Source organism: Mauremys reevesii, linkage group 1 (assembly GCF_016161935.1).
Source record: "Mauremys reevesii isolate NIE-2019 linkage group 1, ASM1616193v1, whole genome shotgun sequence".
Lineage (NCBI taxonomy): Eukaryota > Metazoa > Chordata > Testudines > Geoemydidae > Mauremys > Mauremys reevesii.
Window position 1 is genome coordinate 231,869,458 of NC_052623.1, and position 19,290 is coordinate 231,888,747.

At 39.8% G+C, this 19,290-nt stretch overlaps 1 protein-coding gene across 18 annotated transcripts in view; it reads left to right on the forward strand.

The window, feature by feature from the left end:
* The window catches only part of LOC120406051 (potassium voltage-gated channel subfamily KQT member 1-like), an 819,762-nt gene that overhangs the window by 528,912 nt on the left and 271,560 nt on the right, over positions 1–19,290 (forward strand). For 17 of the 18 annotated variants that reach the window (XM_039540307.1, XM_039540238.1, XM_039540231.1 and 14 more), the window contains 3 exons: positions 3,211–3,305; positions 4,627–4,667; positions 13,848–13,909. In XM_039540307.1, the coding sequence (XP_039396241.1) occupies positions 3,211–3,305; positions 4,627–4,667; positions 13,848–13,909 (198 nt within the window). Of the gene's footprint in view, positions 1–3,210; positions 3,306–4,626; positions 4,668–13,847; positions 13,910–15,424; positions 15,756–19,290 lie in introns of those variants that run through there. The other variant, XM_039540366.1, reaches the window with a different exon arrangement.

Sequence of the window (19,290 nt, forward strand, 5' to 3'; positions counted from 1 at the left end):
GTCCTGCTACAATGCAGTTGTATATGTATTATATATGATGATCATCTAGTAAACGTCTGAAAAAAAGACTGGAGAATAGTTTGAGTGCAACAAAATAGATTTAATTGTTTTAGTAGTATATAATACAATGTTGCTTTGAAAATCATGATCAAGATTTTCCAAAATGACTAATGGTTTTGAATGCCCAACTTGAGACATCTTAAAGGGGGCCTGATTTTCAGAAAGTACTGAGCATCGATTTTTCTGAACATTCACTTTCTTTACAGACTCTCAAGTTATTCATCCAAAATTTGAAGCACCCAAAATCACATGTCACTTTGAGAAATCTTTTTCATTCACCTGCCTCAGGTCTAATTCTCTAATTTCCCATTACAATAGCACTTTATTGTTAATTTAATTATGATATTCTTCTTGCAGTAACTAGTGACCTGATTTTCAAAGGTGCTGCAGCACCCACGAAGTTCAATAAAATATGTGGAGACTAATTATTTCCGATAATCTGGCTACAAGTTTCCCACTCATTGCATTAGTTCATAGTTTTCATACTATTTTGAGATGATATAAAAAAGAGAGAATATGGAGTATGGAGAGAATAGGTTTCAAGCAGGTTTGACTTAAGCCCTAATATGTAATCACAAGGGACAGAAATGTGAGATGAGATTCCAATGTTCAGAACCAAAGGACCTGAGTATGTAACTTTTCTAAAGATGTCCTAGCCTAGAAGTCTTTGTGTATTAGATGAGTTTGGGAAATCAATATTCACATGACCTTATGGCCACAAAACATAGGCTAAGGTAGACCTGAGTGTGAGATAGATTTGGGGAATTCAGATACAGATGACTTGAGTTTCAGATGTGCTTGGATGTCTATACTCAAAAGACACAGAATTTGAGATGGATTTAGAATGTTGAGTCCAAATGACCTGGACCAAGGATAACTTAAGGGGGAAAGGAGTCCAGTAACAGGGAGTCTGAGAATTACTTGCAGGGCCAGCCTTAGGGAAAATGGTGCCCTAGGTGAACTTGTATTTTGGCTCCCCTGCTGCCTCCCTGCCCACCCCGCATTGTCCCTGAGCCACACTGCCTCCCCCAGCCTTCCCCTCATCCCCCCATCATCCCTGGCCCCACTGCCTCCCCATCCATCCACCCCATCACCCCTGGGCTACACTGTCTCCCCCCCGCCCATTGCCCCGAAATCCCTTCTGCAGCCTCGCACCCCAGGCCCGCCCCACTTCTTACCTCTTGGCCACTGCACCACCCTGACCACGTCGCCCATCCGTAGGGCTGGCCCTGATTACTTGGGCTCAGGGAGTTTTGCCAAATTTGCCAAATTTTCCTGGGGGTCTCCATTATATCCTTCCCCTAGTTGTACTGTATATTGTAGTATTTTTCAGTCAGAACTTGAGAAGAGATTGTGTTTAGTCGAGGCACGTCTGTGGATGCTGTGCCAGAAGTTGGCAAGGGCATAAGATGTTCAGGTCTAAGGCGGGCTATTGGGAAAATGGAAGAAAAAGAATAGAAGTAGAGGGATTTTTTTTTTAATCTTGATTCTTTCCAAACTTTAGACTGGGCTCAGGCAGCATTCAATGTAGAGTACTTTACAACACAAGGCTTTAGTGCTGATGATTTGGTAGCAGGGATAAAGAGGGTTTTAGGGAGGGGAAGTGAAATTTTTTTGGGAATGAGAAGAATTAATTATGCACATGGTAACACATATTTAAAAATAAAAACAAAAAACCTAGTACATTTAGGCTCTGGGCTGTGCATCATCTGTAAATAGAAAGTGCCCAAAAGAAGAGAGAGGGTTAGCCAAAATGCACTCAAAGCACCCCTGCCAGTCAATCCAAAGAGTGATATTGGCACTGTTTCTCTGGGGGAAGACAATAGCCTGCTTTTCTGGCCAGAAATAGTGATGTGTCAGCGTCTACTACAAATGTAGCTGAGAAAGAGGGGTGTGTGTGTGGGGGGCTGGCAGTAAATTGAAAGCTTTAAACACACACACACAACAAAACTCTAAGCTCTGTTGAAAGCAATGCTACAGGTAACTACTGACTGAAGAGCACGAGGAGCGTATTTTGTCATTAAGAGTTTTTGCTTCTTCATTTTACAGGATTTGTTTCCACTCCAGTTGCATGCTTTTTATTTGAAATGTCTATATGGCTGCCTTCCAAGCATGACTCCAGCACATACTGTAGGTGTTCTGTGCATGTGTGCAATGGTGCATGCTAATGGCTCTGGCTGAAGCTGTGGCAGAGTGGAAACAGACAACAAGATGACTAATGAGCTGTTTTCAGTTATTTTCAATTACTAGATTTGCTGTGTACCTTTTTTTTCTTGATCCAAAGCCAAAAGGAAGACATCTTGCCCCATATTTCCCACTGGGCCGATGGCTCTGAAAATGCTTCTATTTTCAAAAGCAGATCAGCTTTTTCCTCCCCTAATTTGTCCATACTGCACCTTTTATAATCACAGCATTTCATGCAAATTACCCAAGCTCATTTTTAAAACGTTGTCTCACCAGCCATAGCCATCAATTGGCGGTTAGCAGCAGCAGCTGGACTCAGGCTTAGAAAAGGGAGAAGTCAGAGAAACCCTGGAGTTTTAGCCTTTTTGCCTTTGTAGCTTCACTTCTGTTTTTAATCTGAGTTGTTCCTTTTTGCATCTAGAAATGTTGGGTAGATATGGGCCCAAACCAACTCCAGATCCAAATACAGTCAAGCTTTGAGGAAGCTCCTGTCTCGCCGATGATCTAGACCAAAACCCTGTCACTAAGCATCCCCAAAGTTTGGAAGAGTTTGAATCTGGCTCCAAGCTTTATGAATTGGGCTTCTCTCTACTGTTGAGGATTATAACAGAATGACGTCTATATGGTTCTGTAATAAGCTGAGGAAAGTCACACATGTAACCTTCATTCAGTTATGTGCCATGGCTTTCTGTGCTTAAAATGGACTATGATGCGCCGATTTTTTTCTCAGCATGTGATAGTGTAAAGGCATAACTCTTATTGACAGTAATGGGTATCGCTCAGCTATGTTCCTGTGCTGAATATGCACTCCTATAATTTCCAGGAATATCATATTTTTCAGTTATTACAGAGAACTTTCCAAAACAACAAAAACTCTAGAGGATCAAAACGGATGGTCCAACTGATATAAATGAGTGATGTAAAACAAGGGTTATTACACGGTCTCTCATATTACTCCTTTCACAGCAAGCTCGAAAACCATATGATGTACGCGATGTAATTGAACAGTACTCTCAAGGACACCTTAATATGATGGTTCGCATAAAAGAACTTCAACGAAGGTATGCCCTGTCTATCTAATCAAATATTTGATTTCTCCGGTGCTGGCTGGCTTTAGAAGAGAAGTGTACTTAATGAACAGTAATTGTCAAAAATTACAAGCTGGGAGCATGATATCTGCAAGGTTTGACTTAGTCAGTTTTTAACCCTTTTTTTAACAAAGTTCAAAATTTTTGTCAACATCCTCAGCAAAGAATCAAAAGGGACGAAAAGAAATTGAGGTAAATAGTGTGAAATTTAGTGCAGGTTATGACAGGGCTGCCCAGAGGATTCAGGGGGCCTGGGACAAAGTGGCGGAGCTGCAACGCTTGTACTCACCCAGGGGCGGTCCGGGTCTTCAGCGGCATTTCGGTGGCGGGGGGCCTTCAGTTGATCCGCGTCTTTGGCAGCACTGAAGAGCCCCCCACTGCTGAAATGCCGCCGAAGACCTGGACCGCCGCCGGGCCAGGGCTCGCGGGGCCCCTGTGGGGCCGGGGGCCTGGGGCAAATTGCCCCACTTCCCCCCCCCCCCCGGGCGGCCCTGGGTTATGAGCATTTCTGACCAGATCTCACAAAAGAAAAACTCTTCCAATAATGACTTCGCTTTCTAGCTCCTCTCTATGCCTCTCCATGGTTGGGAGAAATCATTATTTCACCCGTGCTTGCTTGTCTATCTGAATCTTCTCTTCTTCCCCTTTCCTCTCCCACAATTACTCCTCTGTCTTGCCTACTTTTCTGTCACATACTTTCTCAACTATTGAATCAATCATGTGAAATTTTGCCTTAAAAATGTACTTCTGGCTTTCAGCATAGGTTTGACTTTTTTCTTTGTAGTGCATTGATGAATTCCTGAGGACACCAGAACCAGATCTTTCACCCACTGAGGCAAAATTCCTATTGAGCAGGATAGGGTCCACTTATTCAAAATAAAATGATTTAAAAAAACCACACCCTGTCTCTGTGTGATTCAGGGAACAGTTATGAATATTAAGGAAGCCGTTTTATCTGGATATTCATAGTTCCTGGATTCAGTGCAATACAGGTCTAAATTGCTTTAACTATAAAACGAAAACAGAAGAAATAAGTAAAATATCAGTGTTCATGAAAACCACAGTAACAATGCAGCTTTATTCCAACAAATAACAATGTATAAAGGGCGAGACTGCTGACTGTATGTAAATCCAGTCATGCAAGACCAGTATTTTCACTTGCCTTGCTGTTGATTTAAAACTACTGTTCTTTTGCATGTAAAATATGCATGTGTACTATTCCAAGCAGCAAACAATAAGTTGTTTGATAATTCTGTTGCTGGCAAACTAAAATGATTGTCTGTTTTCTTTTCAGACTGGATCACTCCTTAGGGAAGCCTGGCCTTTTTCTTCCAGGTATGATGACTATATATTTTGTATAAAATGAATGGCTCCATCATTCAGTAGAAATAACTGTTGGTAGACTAATGTAGACCAATCATACAGTCAATTGCTGGATGCAGTTAATAGGCCCAGTATAACTGCAGAAGGATTGGTACTTGGCATGCATGTAGGGCTGCTGGAATTAAACAGAAACTGAGTACAGCTGTTAAAAATGTGTACAAGGGCAAAAATGCCTGAAAACTTCTCCTACTATAAGATTTGCCATACCAAACTGCTTTCTAAACCATTTATGGCTGGGCTTGGATATACATCATTTACACTTAAAAAGGTCACTTCCTTTTAGAAAGATTCTATGGGTTTGGATTTAGGATCAACATTTTCAAAAGCACCTAAGTCCTATTTTTACAAAGTGACTTTAGGCCCTCAGAAGCATCAGTCTCACTGAAAGTAAGTGGTATTTAGGATTCTGAATGTCTAGTTGCTTTTAAAAATGTGATTTAAGCCCCTAAATCACTTAGGTGTTTTTGAACATTTTTACCCATATTACCCTATAGTTAAAATGAAAAATAACACAAGAAACATGAATATGTCTCAAAATGGAAGAAACTTTTAAAGTCTGACCACTGCAGGGAACTTGCAGCAAAGTGGAATACGCAGTATGCTCTTCTGCCTCATAGCTAAATTGTTGTTTGGGCTGTAGGGAAAAAAATTAGCATAAATGCACACATTTATGTATGTTTGCACCATGAGTTTTTTTGGGTTTTTTTAAGTGCATTGTGCAAGCTGAGCTTTTGAAAATGTTGTGAGGCTTCAGGGTTTTTGTTTTTTGTTTTTTTAACTTTGGGTTTAATATTACCAGATTAGAGCTATAATTTGTATTACTTGAACATAGCATTGGAGGTGACTGAAATATGTTTTATGAGACAGCTTTTTGTATCTAAGGCAGAGAGCGAGAGAGACATTTGACTGTAAAGAGCATAACTGGGAGATAACATTCCAAGGATTTTGTGAAGCTGGGTACTCTCCATCCATGCTTCATTAAGCATCAGGTCCCACAGACGAGGCTACTAAAGTTTAGTCCCTAAATCCTAGCTCCTCCAACCTATTTTGCCTATTTGGATGATCTCAAATAGCTTTAGGGATTTAAACAAGTGTTGAAATAAAGCCGTTTGGGGCCAAACCTGCCCCAGTGGCTGTCTGGGAGCTGTAATCAGCTCCATTCCAGGCAGCTCAGAAGCAGACACTACATTAGAAGCAAAGAATTTTTGGGGAAGAGTGGGGCCTGTAAGGTATCACTGGACTACCAGGAGCCCTCATGTTTGGCAGTGAGACCCTATGCTAGTAACATGGTCTGAAAACCCCATCCTGGAGAGTGGGGAGCGGTGGGAGGATTTCAATTCAAACTAGGGTCTGCTACAATTTTTTGTAATGAAAAATCTTGCCCTTCACTTTGAATTCATATTCTATTTTTTGTCTTTGGAGAATTTATTAGTTTACACAAACATCCAGTAATACAAAGAAAAATTCTGGTAAATCCATCTTCAGACCTGATTATGATGCCCAGCCTAATTTGAGAGCAGACTTAGGATCACCAGGGCTCCTGGAGATATTTTATGCAAGTGATGCTTGCTGTTCCAGACAAGAACATTGCAGCCCCATCACTTAAACAACTTCCTCTGCTAATCCATTCATGGAACAGCCTTAGTGCTGAACGGCTGCTCTGAGACAACTTTTTCAGAAGTAACCATCTTTCAAAGGTGATGCTGCCAAGAATGACGCCACTCGCAATAGCCTGCCAGCTCTACAAAGTTATGCCACTTGAAGTCAGATATGACAGCACCACAGGGGAGCTGGCAGCATCATAAATATCAACTGGAGAGGGGGAAAACTGGAGATGGTTCTTAAGGTTGCAAAACCTAATTGTCTCAGTTATGGGTTTGCAAGACAAAGAGCAGAAATGATCTGATCTACATCTTATTTTATCTAACCCTCTCCCTAAGTTCAAAATGATGGCTAGGTCCAGATAAATAGTTCCAGATTTCACCCACCTCATTTTCTGTACTGGGTGACTTTAGTTTTGCAAATTAAAACCAGGAGTGGTTTTGATTTCAATCCTATTTTATTCAACAACGTTCAGGTGAATTCAGCAAAATGGTTGTAGGTTGGCCCCTTTCTGACAGTGACAGACGCTCGCACTTTCCCATCCACTCTGGACACCTGAGATCCCTGAATTTTCATAGGCATGGCTGTCCAGTGTTGCATTAAAAAGGAATTTTTAACAGTGCAGTCTTGACAAGCAAAGACATTGCTGAGAATCTCCTTCATCAGCAATTTGGGTGTATTCTCTAGTCTGCTGGATTTTTTTGCATTCATAGCTGGCAAAGAAACGATAAATAAAAACGCAGGGAAAATCAAAGTATTGAAAAGAACAATACAGAAAGAATGTTGCCTTCCCAATGACTTCTTTGTGGTTTATTACCAGCTTTATTCAAAGAATCTTAAGGTCTGATCTAAAGCCCATTGAAGTCAATGGAAACGTTTCGATGGACCTCAATGAGTTTCAGATCAGACATCTTTTGAATTTCTGTTGTCACTACTGACAACACTAAACATGGTGTGATACTATAGTTCTAGTTTTAGATCAGCATTCACTAGTGAATGACATAAACATGGACAAGATATTACAGATACATGAAAGAAATAGTTTGTGTTAATTAGAAGTAATTGTTGGCTGTTTTCACTCAAAATTCCTTAAAGACTGGAAATTTTAAAAAGCCAAAGATAATGCTTAGTCACCTGGATAATTAATAGTCAAATTCTGAAAAGTGCCTAAGTCCCATTTTCAAAGTGAAATTGGAGATTCAATAATATTTACTAAACAAAACAAACACTTATGAGATGGTACAAATAATAAAATGTAAAATAGGAACAAGCGACCTTTTGCACCTAATGAAGTTCAGTGGTTTTGAATGCAACTTCAGAGAATCCCCATGGCCGTTCAGGAGCACAGGGGAAGAATAATGCCACAAAAGATTCAGTGTTTGGGCTGAAATAAGTATCCAAAGGTTGGTGCCTCATCAGACCCGCCTGTGTGTGTGCAACACAACTGGAAATCTCACCAGAAACAGGCTTTCTTGTGAGATTTTTGGCACTTTTTCCTGCTTTTGGGTGTACTTAGCAGGAGTTCCTTATTTTGTGTCATTCTGTTTCCAGCCAGTAACTAGAAGTGGGGAAGAAGAATCTTTCAGAAGCTTAATAAATATTCCTCTATCATATCCCCCCTTAGCTTGGAAAAGAGGAGACTAAGGGGGAATATGATAGAGGTATATAAAATCATGAGTGGTGTGGAGGAAGTGAATAAAGAAAAGTTATTTACTTGTGCCCCTAATATAAGAACTAAGGGCCACCAAATGAAATTAATGGGCAGCAGGTTTAAAACAAATAAAAGGAAGTTGTTCTTCACACAGCGCACAGTCAACCTGTGGAACTCCTTGCCTGAGGAGGTTGTGAAGGCTAGGACTATAACAGCATTTAAAAGAGAACTAGATAAATTCATGGAGGTTAAGTCCATTAATGGCTGTTAGCCAGGATGGGTAAGGGATCGTGTCCGTAGCCTCTGTTTGTCAGAGGGTGGAGATGGATGGCAGGAGAGAGATCACTTGATCATTACCTGTTAGGTTCACTCCCTCTGTGGCACCTGGCATAGGCCAATGTTGGTAGACAGGATACTGGGCCGGATGGACCTTTGGTCTGACCCAGTATGGCCATTCTTATGTCTTATGTTCTTAAATGTGTTCAGATCAATTTGGCTTTTAAAAATGGGTTAATATATGGGATATGGGAGTCAGTGTTTCTTTAAGTACTGTTTTACCCCTCCTCCCCCAGATAAAGATGAGGAAGGTGGGATCAAAAAGAAATCTGCCAGCAGAGAAAAAAAAGTCCTCTCAGCAGACATTATTTTATATAGATACAGGCTGTTCTCCATCTTGCCTCTGAACGTGTTTTTCACTTCTGAATGAAATTAGTTCCCTTGTAGAAACGACTACGCACCACGTAAGTCCCATTTTCAAACCTAGATGGGAGTCTATTCACCATTTACCTTGGCCCTCTACACACGGTCAAATTTCATCCCCTTTAAATAGTTACTAAGAATACTTACAGTATTTCATATTAAATTAGTCCCATAGTTATTTTATAAACATTGTTATGACTTCATGGCCAAATACTGGCATCCGCATATTTTGGAGAAGGTGCAAAAATACAACACAGCTATGTAACAAAATCCAATGTACTTCTGTTCTTCATCTCAGTTGAAGAAGGGATCAAGATTACTTAAATTATGACCAAAATGATCTAATCACTAAGCCCTAGATTATTTTCTTATCTATTATTTTAGAGATCCCAGATGTAAATGAACAATTCTTTACAGGTACAGCAGTCTACCTGCATTGACTTTTAATTGCTTTAAAGAAGACAGAAAAGTGTGGTGTCTTCTATTAGCCCATTTCACTCCAAGTGACCCACAGTAGTGTGCTGGGCTTGATATATTTTCCTGTGATTTTGAGGTGCATTTTGCAGTCTGGGCTACTCCACAGGTCACCCAGCTCAAATTCTCCCTTTAGAAAAATACTGCAAAATAGATATGAAAAAAATCTCTAACAACTTCATAATTTATGAAGCAATAGTTTGAGATGTGCTAAAAATTGAGTCCTATTGCTTACCTTGTGAAAATGCAACAGATCCCTTCCAGCTCAAATCATTTTCAGGCAGTTTGGCAGGAATTCACGTACTGAGTTACTACCCATAAGTATTTTTTCTCACTTATAAAAGAAACAAACATATTTTTAACATTCTTGTACATTATGTTCTGATGTGATATGGCATAGTACTTTAGTAAATAGTAAACTAAAAAAAGTCATCTTCTTCCATTTCACTTCTTCTTCTTCTCTTCCTCATTTTAGATGTGACATTCACTATTCCCTTGCAGAAAATGTTTCATAAGTGTTTCAATGATTTAATCTGTTCATTTTTTGAGTGACCAACTTGAGATTTCTTGTTCCTGGTTTTCATCAGTAGGAGCTGTGACTGGTCTGCACCTCTGAACATAAAGACCAAGGTGTCTCAAACTGTCCACTAAAAACGGGTGGTACCCCAGATTAGCGAACACTTCTGGAAATTTTATCTCACTTTGTTTTTTAAACAAGCACTGTATGTGTGTGGGGGGGGGGGGGGATGAATTTAGGGTTGCCAACTTTCTAATCACACAAAACTAAACACCCTTGCCCTGCTCCTTCTCTGAGGCTCTTCTCTGAGGCCCTGCTCACTCCATCCCTCCTCCCTCCATCGCTCACTCTCCCCCAACCTCACTCATTTTCACTGGGATGGGGTGGGGGGTTGGGGTGCAGGAGGAGGTGAGGGCTCTGGCTGGAGGTTCAGGCTCTGGGATGGGGCTGGGAATGAGGGATTTGGGGTGCAGACTGGGGCTGAGGGGTTCAGAGTGTGGGAGGGGCTCAGGGCTGGAGTAGGGGATGCAGGCTTCGGCTGGGGTGTGGGCTTTGGTGTGGGGCCGGGATGAGATGTTTGGGGTTCAAGAGAGGGCTCTGGGCTGGGACAGGGGGATGGGATGCGAGCTCTGGGAGGGAGTTAAGAGTGTGAGAGGGAGTTTTGACCTGGGGCAGAAGGCTAGGGTGTGAGAGGAGGTTCGGGATGTGGGCTCCGGCCAGACATTGCCTATCTCGGGTGGCTCCCAGTCGGCGGTGCAGCGGGGGTAAGGCAGGCTCCCTGCCTTCCCTGGCTCCTCATTGCTCCCGGAAGTGGACGGCATGTCCAGCTCCTAGGCTTAGGGATGGGCTGCCAGAGGTCTCCGTGCACTGCCTGCAGGTGCTGCCCTCGCAGCTCCCATTGGCCATGGTTCCCAGCCAATGGAAGCTGCGGAGCTGGTGCTTGGGGCAGGGGCAGCGTGTGAAGCCCCTGTGACTACCCCTGCGCCTAGGAGCGAGACATGCTGCTGCTTCTGGGAGCTGTGCAGAGCCAGGGCAGTCAGGGAGCCTGCCTTAGCCCCTCTGCACCACCAACTGGACTTTTAATGGCCAGGTCAGCGATGCTGCCCGGAGTCTCCAGGGTCCCTTTTTAACTGGGTGTTCCAGTCAAAAACCAGACGCCTGGCAAACCTAGAGGAAGAACACATCAAGGAGCAGCAATTTATATAATAATGATAAAGTCTAGAAATGAATTGGATGACTCAAAAGATATTCTCTATTAATCTGATAGTACAGGATGCTTCCTATTGTACATCTACAAGTGTTTTACCTAGTCTAAATTTAAACAGAGTAAGTGATAGGCATTTATCATGTTCCTAGGAAGATTACTCCACTGTCTGATATTGACTAGCATCAGGAAGTCTTTCCTAATATTTAGCTTAAATTTTCCTTATGTCATTTCATCCTATTATACTTAATTATACTCCCCTCTTCAGAATGATCTCAACATCCTCTCCCTTTTTTGTGTGTGTTTATGCACTTCGCATATATATTGGTAAAGTGTTCATATCTGGGTTAGCCAATATATTACCTTATATTACACACACCAAAAAACCATCCAGCAACCAACCCTACATTAAAAGAATGTTACTTAAGTTACAAAGTAAAAACCACAAAAGTTAGGAAGTTTCAGGTTTACAGTTGTCTGTCCAACCTTTTTCTACTATTTACAAAGGCAAATAATCTAGTATGCAGAAGAAGGAATGGGGGGATGAAACACTATATTTTGAAAAGACTGTAGAAGAATACTATAAAAACAAGATAGAAATGAAATACATTAGAACAGTGTTATTTGAGCTAGTGCCCATCCTTCTGCCACAAGGCTTCCCAGATTGACGATACACCCAGTTTACTTTTATGAAAAGACTGCAGCGTTTATTAGAGAGCAATACTTACAAAGTACAGCTGAAATACCTAACTAAATGGAGGCTAACTAGAAACAGAAAAGATTGCAGCCTTCTGTGAGATATAGAGCATGCATGTCAGAAAAGTGAAAGCCATGCCACAGGTGACTGAGCATTGCATGACATGTTTTTCACTTCACTTGAGAGGAATGCCACAAAATAGCTACACCTCCTTCCAACCATTTGTCTAAGCAATTCCTGTTTTCTTTCCTACATAGTGTACTGGAGTAGTTAAAATGAGAAATATTATTTACTTGTTTAGGTTTTGTTTGGCTAGCTTGTACATAGATGAATTGTGTAATTAGAGCTAGTTAGGAAATTATTTTTCCCAGGAAAATTTTCAACATTTTTTTTATTAATTTTGATCAAACATTTTCTTCAGATTTGGGGGAGTTTTGCAGAAACCCCCCAAAATGATTATTGTGGGGGGGGTCGAAAGTGAAAACTGGAAAATATGGGCTCAAAACCCACAAAAATTTCAGTATTTTGATTGCCAAAAATTGCACTTTTTCAATTAAAATCCCAAATATGGTGTTGACATAAAATTTCTGTTTCAACCAAAAACTCTTCCATACAAACACATGTTTTGAGGAAAACATTTTCTACCAGTTCTACGTGTAACCCATTGATTAAGTTGTGAACCCAGAGTTCCCTCCTGAATGTTAGAAATGCACATAGCATCTCTGCCTCTGGATTTCATCTGATCTGAAAGCTGTGTAAAGTTTCCTATAGCCTGTTGACTTGTGCCTTTGAAGATGGTCATGTGCAATTCTACCAAAAAGTGTTTACTCTGTAAAGATGTTTAAAATGTAAATGGGGCTTTGCCTACTTGAGATGGGTAGGAAGTTAAGATTTGGGATATAGAGCTCTGATCTCCCCACTTCTATTCAACCACACCCCAAGGGATTGTGAAGCACAGATTTAGAAAACATGCATATTTGTCCTAATACACATGTTGGGGGATGTTAGGATTCTACATACTTGCAATTTAATGTATAGGCTGCTGTGTACCTATCAAATCCGCAAATTCCACTTTTGGTGGAGATCTCCTAAGTCACTTCATTGACACATGGAAATTTAGGGCTGGAAAGGACCACAAGAGGCCATCTAGTTCAGCCCAGTGAGCTGAAGTAAAACCAAGTATACCTAGCTAGGGAGGCCATTTGTCTGGTTTTAAGCCACACAGTCCTAGTTCATGGAGCACTGACCCTGAACTTAGCACCCGACGTGCCTTTGTCCGCTGAAAAGGAGAAGGAAGAGGAATCGATTGGATGCCGGAGGGTGGTGATGGGTGGGGATGCAGATGGGGATAGAGCCAGGGGAGACGCCTTCATGTGAAGTGAAGCAGGTGGAGATGGGCTCACACAGGCAGGGGCAGGGATGTCTTGTATTCTGGGGATGTGCCAGTGGCCGCTGTATACCTAGCCAATCCATGATAGGTGTTAGGTGCTTTTGAAATTTTTACCCATTATGAATATTTTTTGCAGCCCATAATATAATTATTATTTCTGATTTGTTACAGTAGTGCTTAGAGGTCCCAACCAAGAATTGTGGCCCCACTGTGCTAGACATTGTACAAACACAAGAGACAGGCCCTGCTTTGAACAGTTTCCACTTTTAAGTACCGATCCTTCAATTCAAGATCAGGGCCAACACAGGCAAGACAGAAAAAGGGTAGGAAGAGAAATGGGGACAAAGAAAGGTATAATGACTTGCCCAGTGTCTTAGCTGGGAATAGAGCCCAAGACTCCTAAATCCCAGGTCAGTGTCTTATCAACTGGAGTATCAGAGGGGTAGCCATGTTAGTCTGGATCTGTAAAAGCAACAAAGAATCCTGTGGCACCTTATAGACTAACAGACGTTTTTCAGCATGAGCTTTCGTGGGTGAATACCCACTTCTTCGGATGCAAGTGGTGGAAATTTATCAACTGGACTATACTGCCTGTCACATTTATAAACGTGAAGATATGATATGTGTTCTTATATAAAAGTATGCATGACCGTATAGTTAATAGGCACACATTGTGTAAGTGGTACATACAGACATATGTACACATACATATTACATGTGTACCCAATCCCTCTTTCACTCATACAGTCTATGAAATAAAAATTACTTGTTGTACACATGTCATCAATATCACCCTAACTTTTTACTAGCTTCTATTTTGCTTTAAATCCAATTAAATATACTTCTTAGTTTCAGCTTATTCTTTGTCTAATGACTGTCACAATCTTTTTTCTTTTAGAAAAAGGGGTAGACAAAGGATACTATACTGTAGGAGCCAGACTGATCCGGTTAGAGGATAAGGTAAGTGTATGAAAGCTTTTTTTTTCCCCCTGGCTAATGATATCTGATCTACAGGACTGCAAGATAATATCTTTGCATGATTTACTTTAGAACTATGGGGCACCATAATAAAGAAAAATATCCTAATTTTTGTAAGGGATTTGATGAAGTTACATTCTTATGTTGTTAGCACTTTTAACCATTTAACTGCCATGCAAACTTGATTCTTGATATCAAGTAGTAATACTTTCATGTTAAAGATAGGTCACATAAGTCTGGTAGACAAATACTGCATAGTGACAAGGTGTCTGTCATACCAGAATTAGTATATTAAAGATACTAGAGAGGCCATTATCAGCATTATTTGTAAATAGCAACAGTTGATATCTCAGTTTTATCATAGCAGACATTCTCCACTACAGCTTATTTTAACATTTGAGACAAAGCCTGTCTGTGATCAAGGATATCCATTGGTTATGTGTATCTCTCCCTCAAGTTGTTCATTTAGTTGTTTCTTTTTTTTAATTATGTGAAGGGGAAAAAAGCTTTGGCTCTTCTTAAGAAACCACAGTGTACCTTACAAAAATTATGTCGAAATGATACAAAGGTGAAATTCCACCAATCACCTAACGTTGAAGGAACTTTATCAGAATAACATGGAAATATACAATGCTGTGATCTTGGATAACTGATTTACCTAGACTTTTAGTTTCTTGGACCTGAATGGGTTGTGTCCTAGAGATAATCTACTTCAGAGGCATAGGAAACAATATATACAGTATTAGGAAACATAGTATATGAAGGATATCTGTGACAATACTTCCATCAATTTTTGTGAGAAATAATTCCAAACATTGAAAGAGCTGTTGCCTTACTAAAATTAGTAGTATGTATGCATCTGACTCCTCCATGTTATGAAGAAGAGAAATCAGTGTGTCATCACTGATTCTGCCGCTGGTCCTGGCTCAAGGCTTTATTTGTAATGGCTTCAGAAATTTTAATTTGAGATTCTCAGTGGTAGCTGGCTAGAAGAGGTGTAACAGATGGAATACCGTGCAAAGTTCTCCCGGTCAATAACATGCTATTTTGAATAATCAGCATTACAACCCTTGTTCTTGTAGCTTAAACATATGCAAGCAAATCAAATTCTAGTAGTTTCCTAAAGGCTTTTATTTTCATCCACTTTGCATCAACATAAAAGTTTTAAGGCGGTAAAATAATGAGGGATTTACATTATCATTATAAATGTCCATTATAAGCATGTGTTGCCCATCTATTGAATGGGTTTATTTTGGAACCTATTTTGCAGGGTTCTTGGAGCAGCATCTACAGTAGCTCAAAAATCCATGATAAAGCCATATTAACATTGATCATATATAAATATGATTTAAATATTGTTGTTGCGAGCTCAATTTCATTTAGGGTTTGGGCAAGGCCTAACTGCTTTTCTGATTGATTGATTCTAGTATAGCGTTTTAACTTTCGACCTGTTGTATTGGAACTGCTGATTTCTATCTCTATATTTATATTCTCCAGAACAATGAAGGGAATAAAAAAGTATGAAGATAATTTATTAGGTGAACCTACAAAATGCATGCAGTGTTTCCAGCTTCCGTTATGTGCTCAGAACAAACTACAAATACAAAATAAAGGCAAGCAGTGAAGTCTGCCCCACAATGAAAGCTAAATTGTTTGCTTTTTCGGTACAACTTAACTTTCATTCGTTGTTCATGACATCAGTCCTATCTCAAGAATGTAACTGTGGTATGCAAAAAAAGACAAACCTTTCTTGTTTGCTGTTTTTTTAAAATGAGTGAATATGTTTGCATCTTTTTTGCACACAAGGCTAAAAGATGTATGTTTACATAGTAGGAACAAAGTTAGGCTTCCCAGATATCCCTGTTTTAATGGGACAATAGAAACTACCACATCCTGCTGTCAAACTGCTTCCCCTCAACCGTTTTCCCATATCACACCAATTCTTGTTTTAAATGGTTTTCCCTATGGTAAGTACTATGTACCCAAATTTGAAACAATTGGGAGTCAGGAAGGGCAAAGCAGTCTTCAGTCTCTAAGCAGAATAAATGGAGTGGGGGCATGTCTGACGTGAGGCTCCAGCTGGTAATGAAAAATGACCTGCCCCTTGGAACTTGGAAACCTTTGGGATGAACCCCATCCCCCTAGAGAAATTGTTTTAACATGCAGTCACCCGAGGCAGACATGGCAGCCTCCCAATCCAGTGACACATCTGATAAAATGACACACTTTTGGACAAAGGCTAATTGGTTTAGATTGATAAAAATGCAGCTATGGATTTTTATTTTTTATCCAATTAAAATTTTGTCTCAGTAAGCAGTTAACATGTTTCTGCTCCAGACTGATCTTTCCCACCAGCATTTTCTAGTAGATTGCTTTTACCTTTATGTACAAAAGGGGATTACACATAATTCACCCATTCAGAGGGGTGTGCATTGTTCTACACAGAGCCGTAGTAATTGTCTGTTTTATAATGTTTCAGAGAGAAACGAGGTATGGATGGACTTTAGTCTCTTTCGTTTAAAGGTTTCTTATTGTTTTGGTTTAAGCTTCTCAACCTGCCAAGTACAGGACATAATTTCTGACAAAGACCCCAAAAAGGTGAATAAGTAACAGCAGTGCAAGAAGCTTTCAAAGATCCAAAAAAAATGGGTTCTTTTTCTTTTTAACATGAACAACATTGTCTGTAACCTCAGGTTTAATCACTGTCAGTGCTTCTGAAGTAATCTTACAGTAATAAAAGTGTGATAAGAACAGGTTTGTGCAGGATGGAATAGCATGTGAGTTTACAGTGAAGGAGAGTTAACGTACACTTGCATAACTTTGTTTAAAACACTCAAAGCCTGTTGGGAGAAGGATAAAACACATGGTGGCGGTTTCCAGCCAATATGTACAAACCCTTTTATGTAAAAACCCCAGTATGTAAAACCATTAATGCTGTGTAAGGCTTTACTCCTTCATTAACATGGCATGTTGCGTAGTGTAAGTTTACGCAGAACACTTTTCAACCTGCTCTTCTCAGAGTAGGTTATAAAAAGTTTATTTTGTTGTGGTCAGCATAATAACCTGTTGTGGTGCTTTTTCATAACACAGAGATGTGAACAAGAACAAGAATGGGGCTGCTTTCCCAATGATATGTGCCAATGATATGTGCCATTTGGCCGACCCTTCCTTTAGTTCAATGGCAGGGTTTAATTTTAAATTGAGGCATGTAGCCATTGACAGATTCTTTTGAAATGCATTAGGAGGGAGATCATTTCCAAGATGATGTTCTAGAGTTGGCATTAGATTCTCTTTAAAATTGTACATTAATTCCTCTTTATGATGAAATGAGTACTATATCTTTTTTCCCAAAAAAAATTAGAAACAAAAATCTCGATGTACTGTGTCAAACTGCCCAGGAACCTATAAATAAAAACAGGAGAGAAAAGAATCTACAAATGGAAGGTTAAAAGGGACAGCTGTGTTGTCTTTGAAAAAGAAATCTATTAGGTATTTTTATAATTATATGGCAGTCTTCTTTATGTGGTATTTACAGTTATGATTTACATCCATATTACCATAACTATTTCCATGCTTACAGACAACATGTGATAATGGTAGGAGCCAAAAACAACCATTTGGTAGCATTTAAAAAATGCAGAAATGCTCAGAGAAGGCAGGGCAGTAAAGCCGAACCCATCTGAGCTTTATTCATCTAAGTAATGTGAGCCAGAACAAAAGCATGGTCCAAAATAAACAAATGAGGGGGTTGGATTGTGGTGGTAAACTCTCTCTTTACCAATTTAAACAATCATTCTAAACTTGGAAGTAAAACGATGGGCTCTGAGAAGAGTGGTTTCTGTGCATCCTTCTTTTGGATAACAATAGCGAGATTGATGTTCAATGAATCTGACTCCTGTTATAATTACATCACGAGTCATTAAATAGTCATCATCACATTGTTTATCATGGTGGCGTCAGCAAGCACCACCGTAGTTAAAGGTCTGTCAGCATTTCCATTATAAACCCTTAATTTGTGGGATGGGGAGGAAGCGCATAATTCAGCTGTTTAAAAAAAATTGAGGCTGAAAATTAGTGTATGAGTCAATTAAAAAATCTGTTTGTGAGGGCTCAAGAATACATTAAAAATAAACCCACCAAATAAGTTTGCCAAGTTAAGATTTTGGAGGGGAAGGACCATTGTGGAGTTAAGTCGGGGTGGGGGTTTTTTGTTTGTTGTTTTGGGGATTGTGGTTTGGTTGGGTTTTTTTTTGTTGTTGTTGGGGTTTTTTTTGCACCCTTGTTGCTTAAACATTGATTCACATTTTATGATGAAACTTTTTAGACAACTGATTTGTAATATGAGTTATTTGGTTTTGGTGTTTCAAAGAAACATAACTTAATAACTTAAACAGTTAGGCGGATGATGATGTGTTTGTGTCCACAATTAATGCAGTTCAACATACCCACATTGTGCTGTTAGATCTCTAATGGAGAATGAGTAATATTGTCTATACATAGTTTCAACATATGCCACATTTGGTCCAAAGAGACAGTGTGAGAGATTTTGTGACTGTGTATTAAGAGAATACCACTAAAGTGGGCCAAATTCAACTCTTATTTACACCAGTGTAAATCCAGAGTAGATCCATTGACTGTCCTCATAGCATGAAGTAATTTGACTATTGTTTTAAACTAGTGCCTAATTTGAAAAAGAAATTTTAAAAAATCCACCAAATTTTGCTCTTGTTTACTTCAGTGGAGTTATTCTGGATTTACAGTGGTGTAAATGACAGTAAATTTGGCACAAGAATTTAAACCTAAGAAGACAAGGTTCCCAGTTCTGCCCTCACTCCCTATCAAACCCCACTCAATTAATTTGGTTTGCACAGGATGTAAGCAAACGCAGAATGATGCTCCAAAAGTTCAGCATTAAGGCTGAACAGAATTCTGTTTTCACTCCACTCTACAAAAGTATTGCAGGCATCCTGGTGGTGTGTGTGAATCGGTTTTCCACATATGCTGTAGTACTTAAACCCCATGGGACAGGTTTTATTTTAACCTGAGCTCTAACTCATGCTGATTTGATAAACTGGCTCCTCAGCAATATTTAAATGTTCTGATTTTCTAGTAGACTTCTCAGTGCAGAGATCACTGTGGCAGCCTAACCTTATTTTTGGTAACTCAAAAAGGTGATTTCCATGCTTCAGAAACATTCACTGATAAACTTTGCTTGCCCATCCCCAATAGTAGGGCATGGCAAAAATACAACCCACTACAACATTAATTCTGAAAATGGTGTGCATAGCATTAAAGCACCGGAGTGTTTTAACTCATTTGATTTCTGAGATTGCTGAACATCATGTAGGACAAGAAGTCTAACT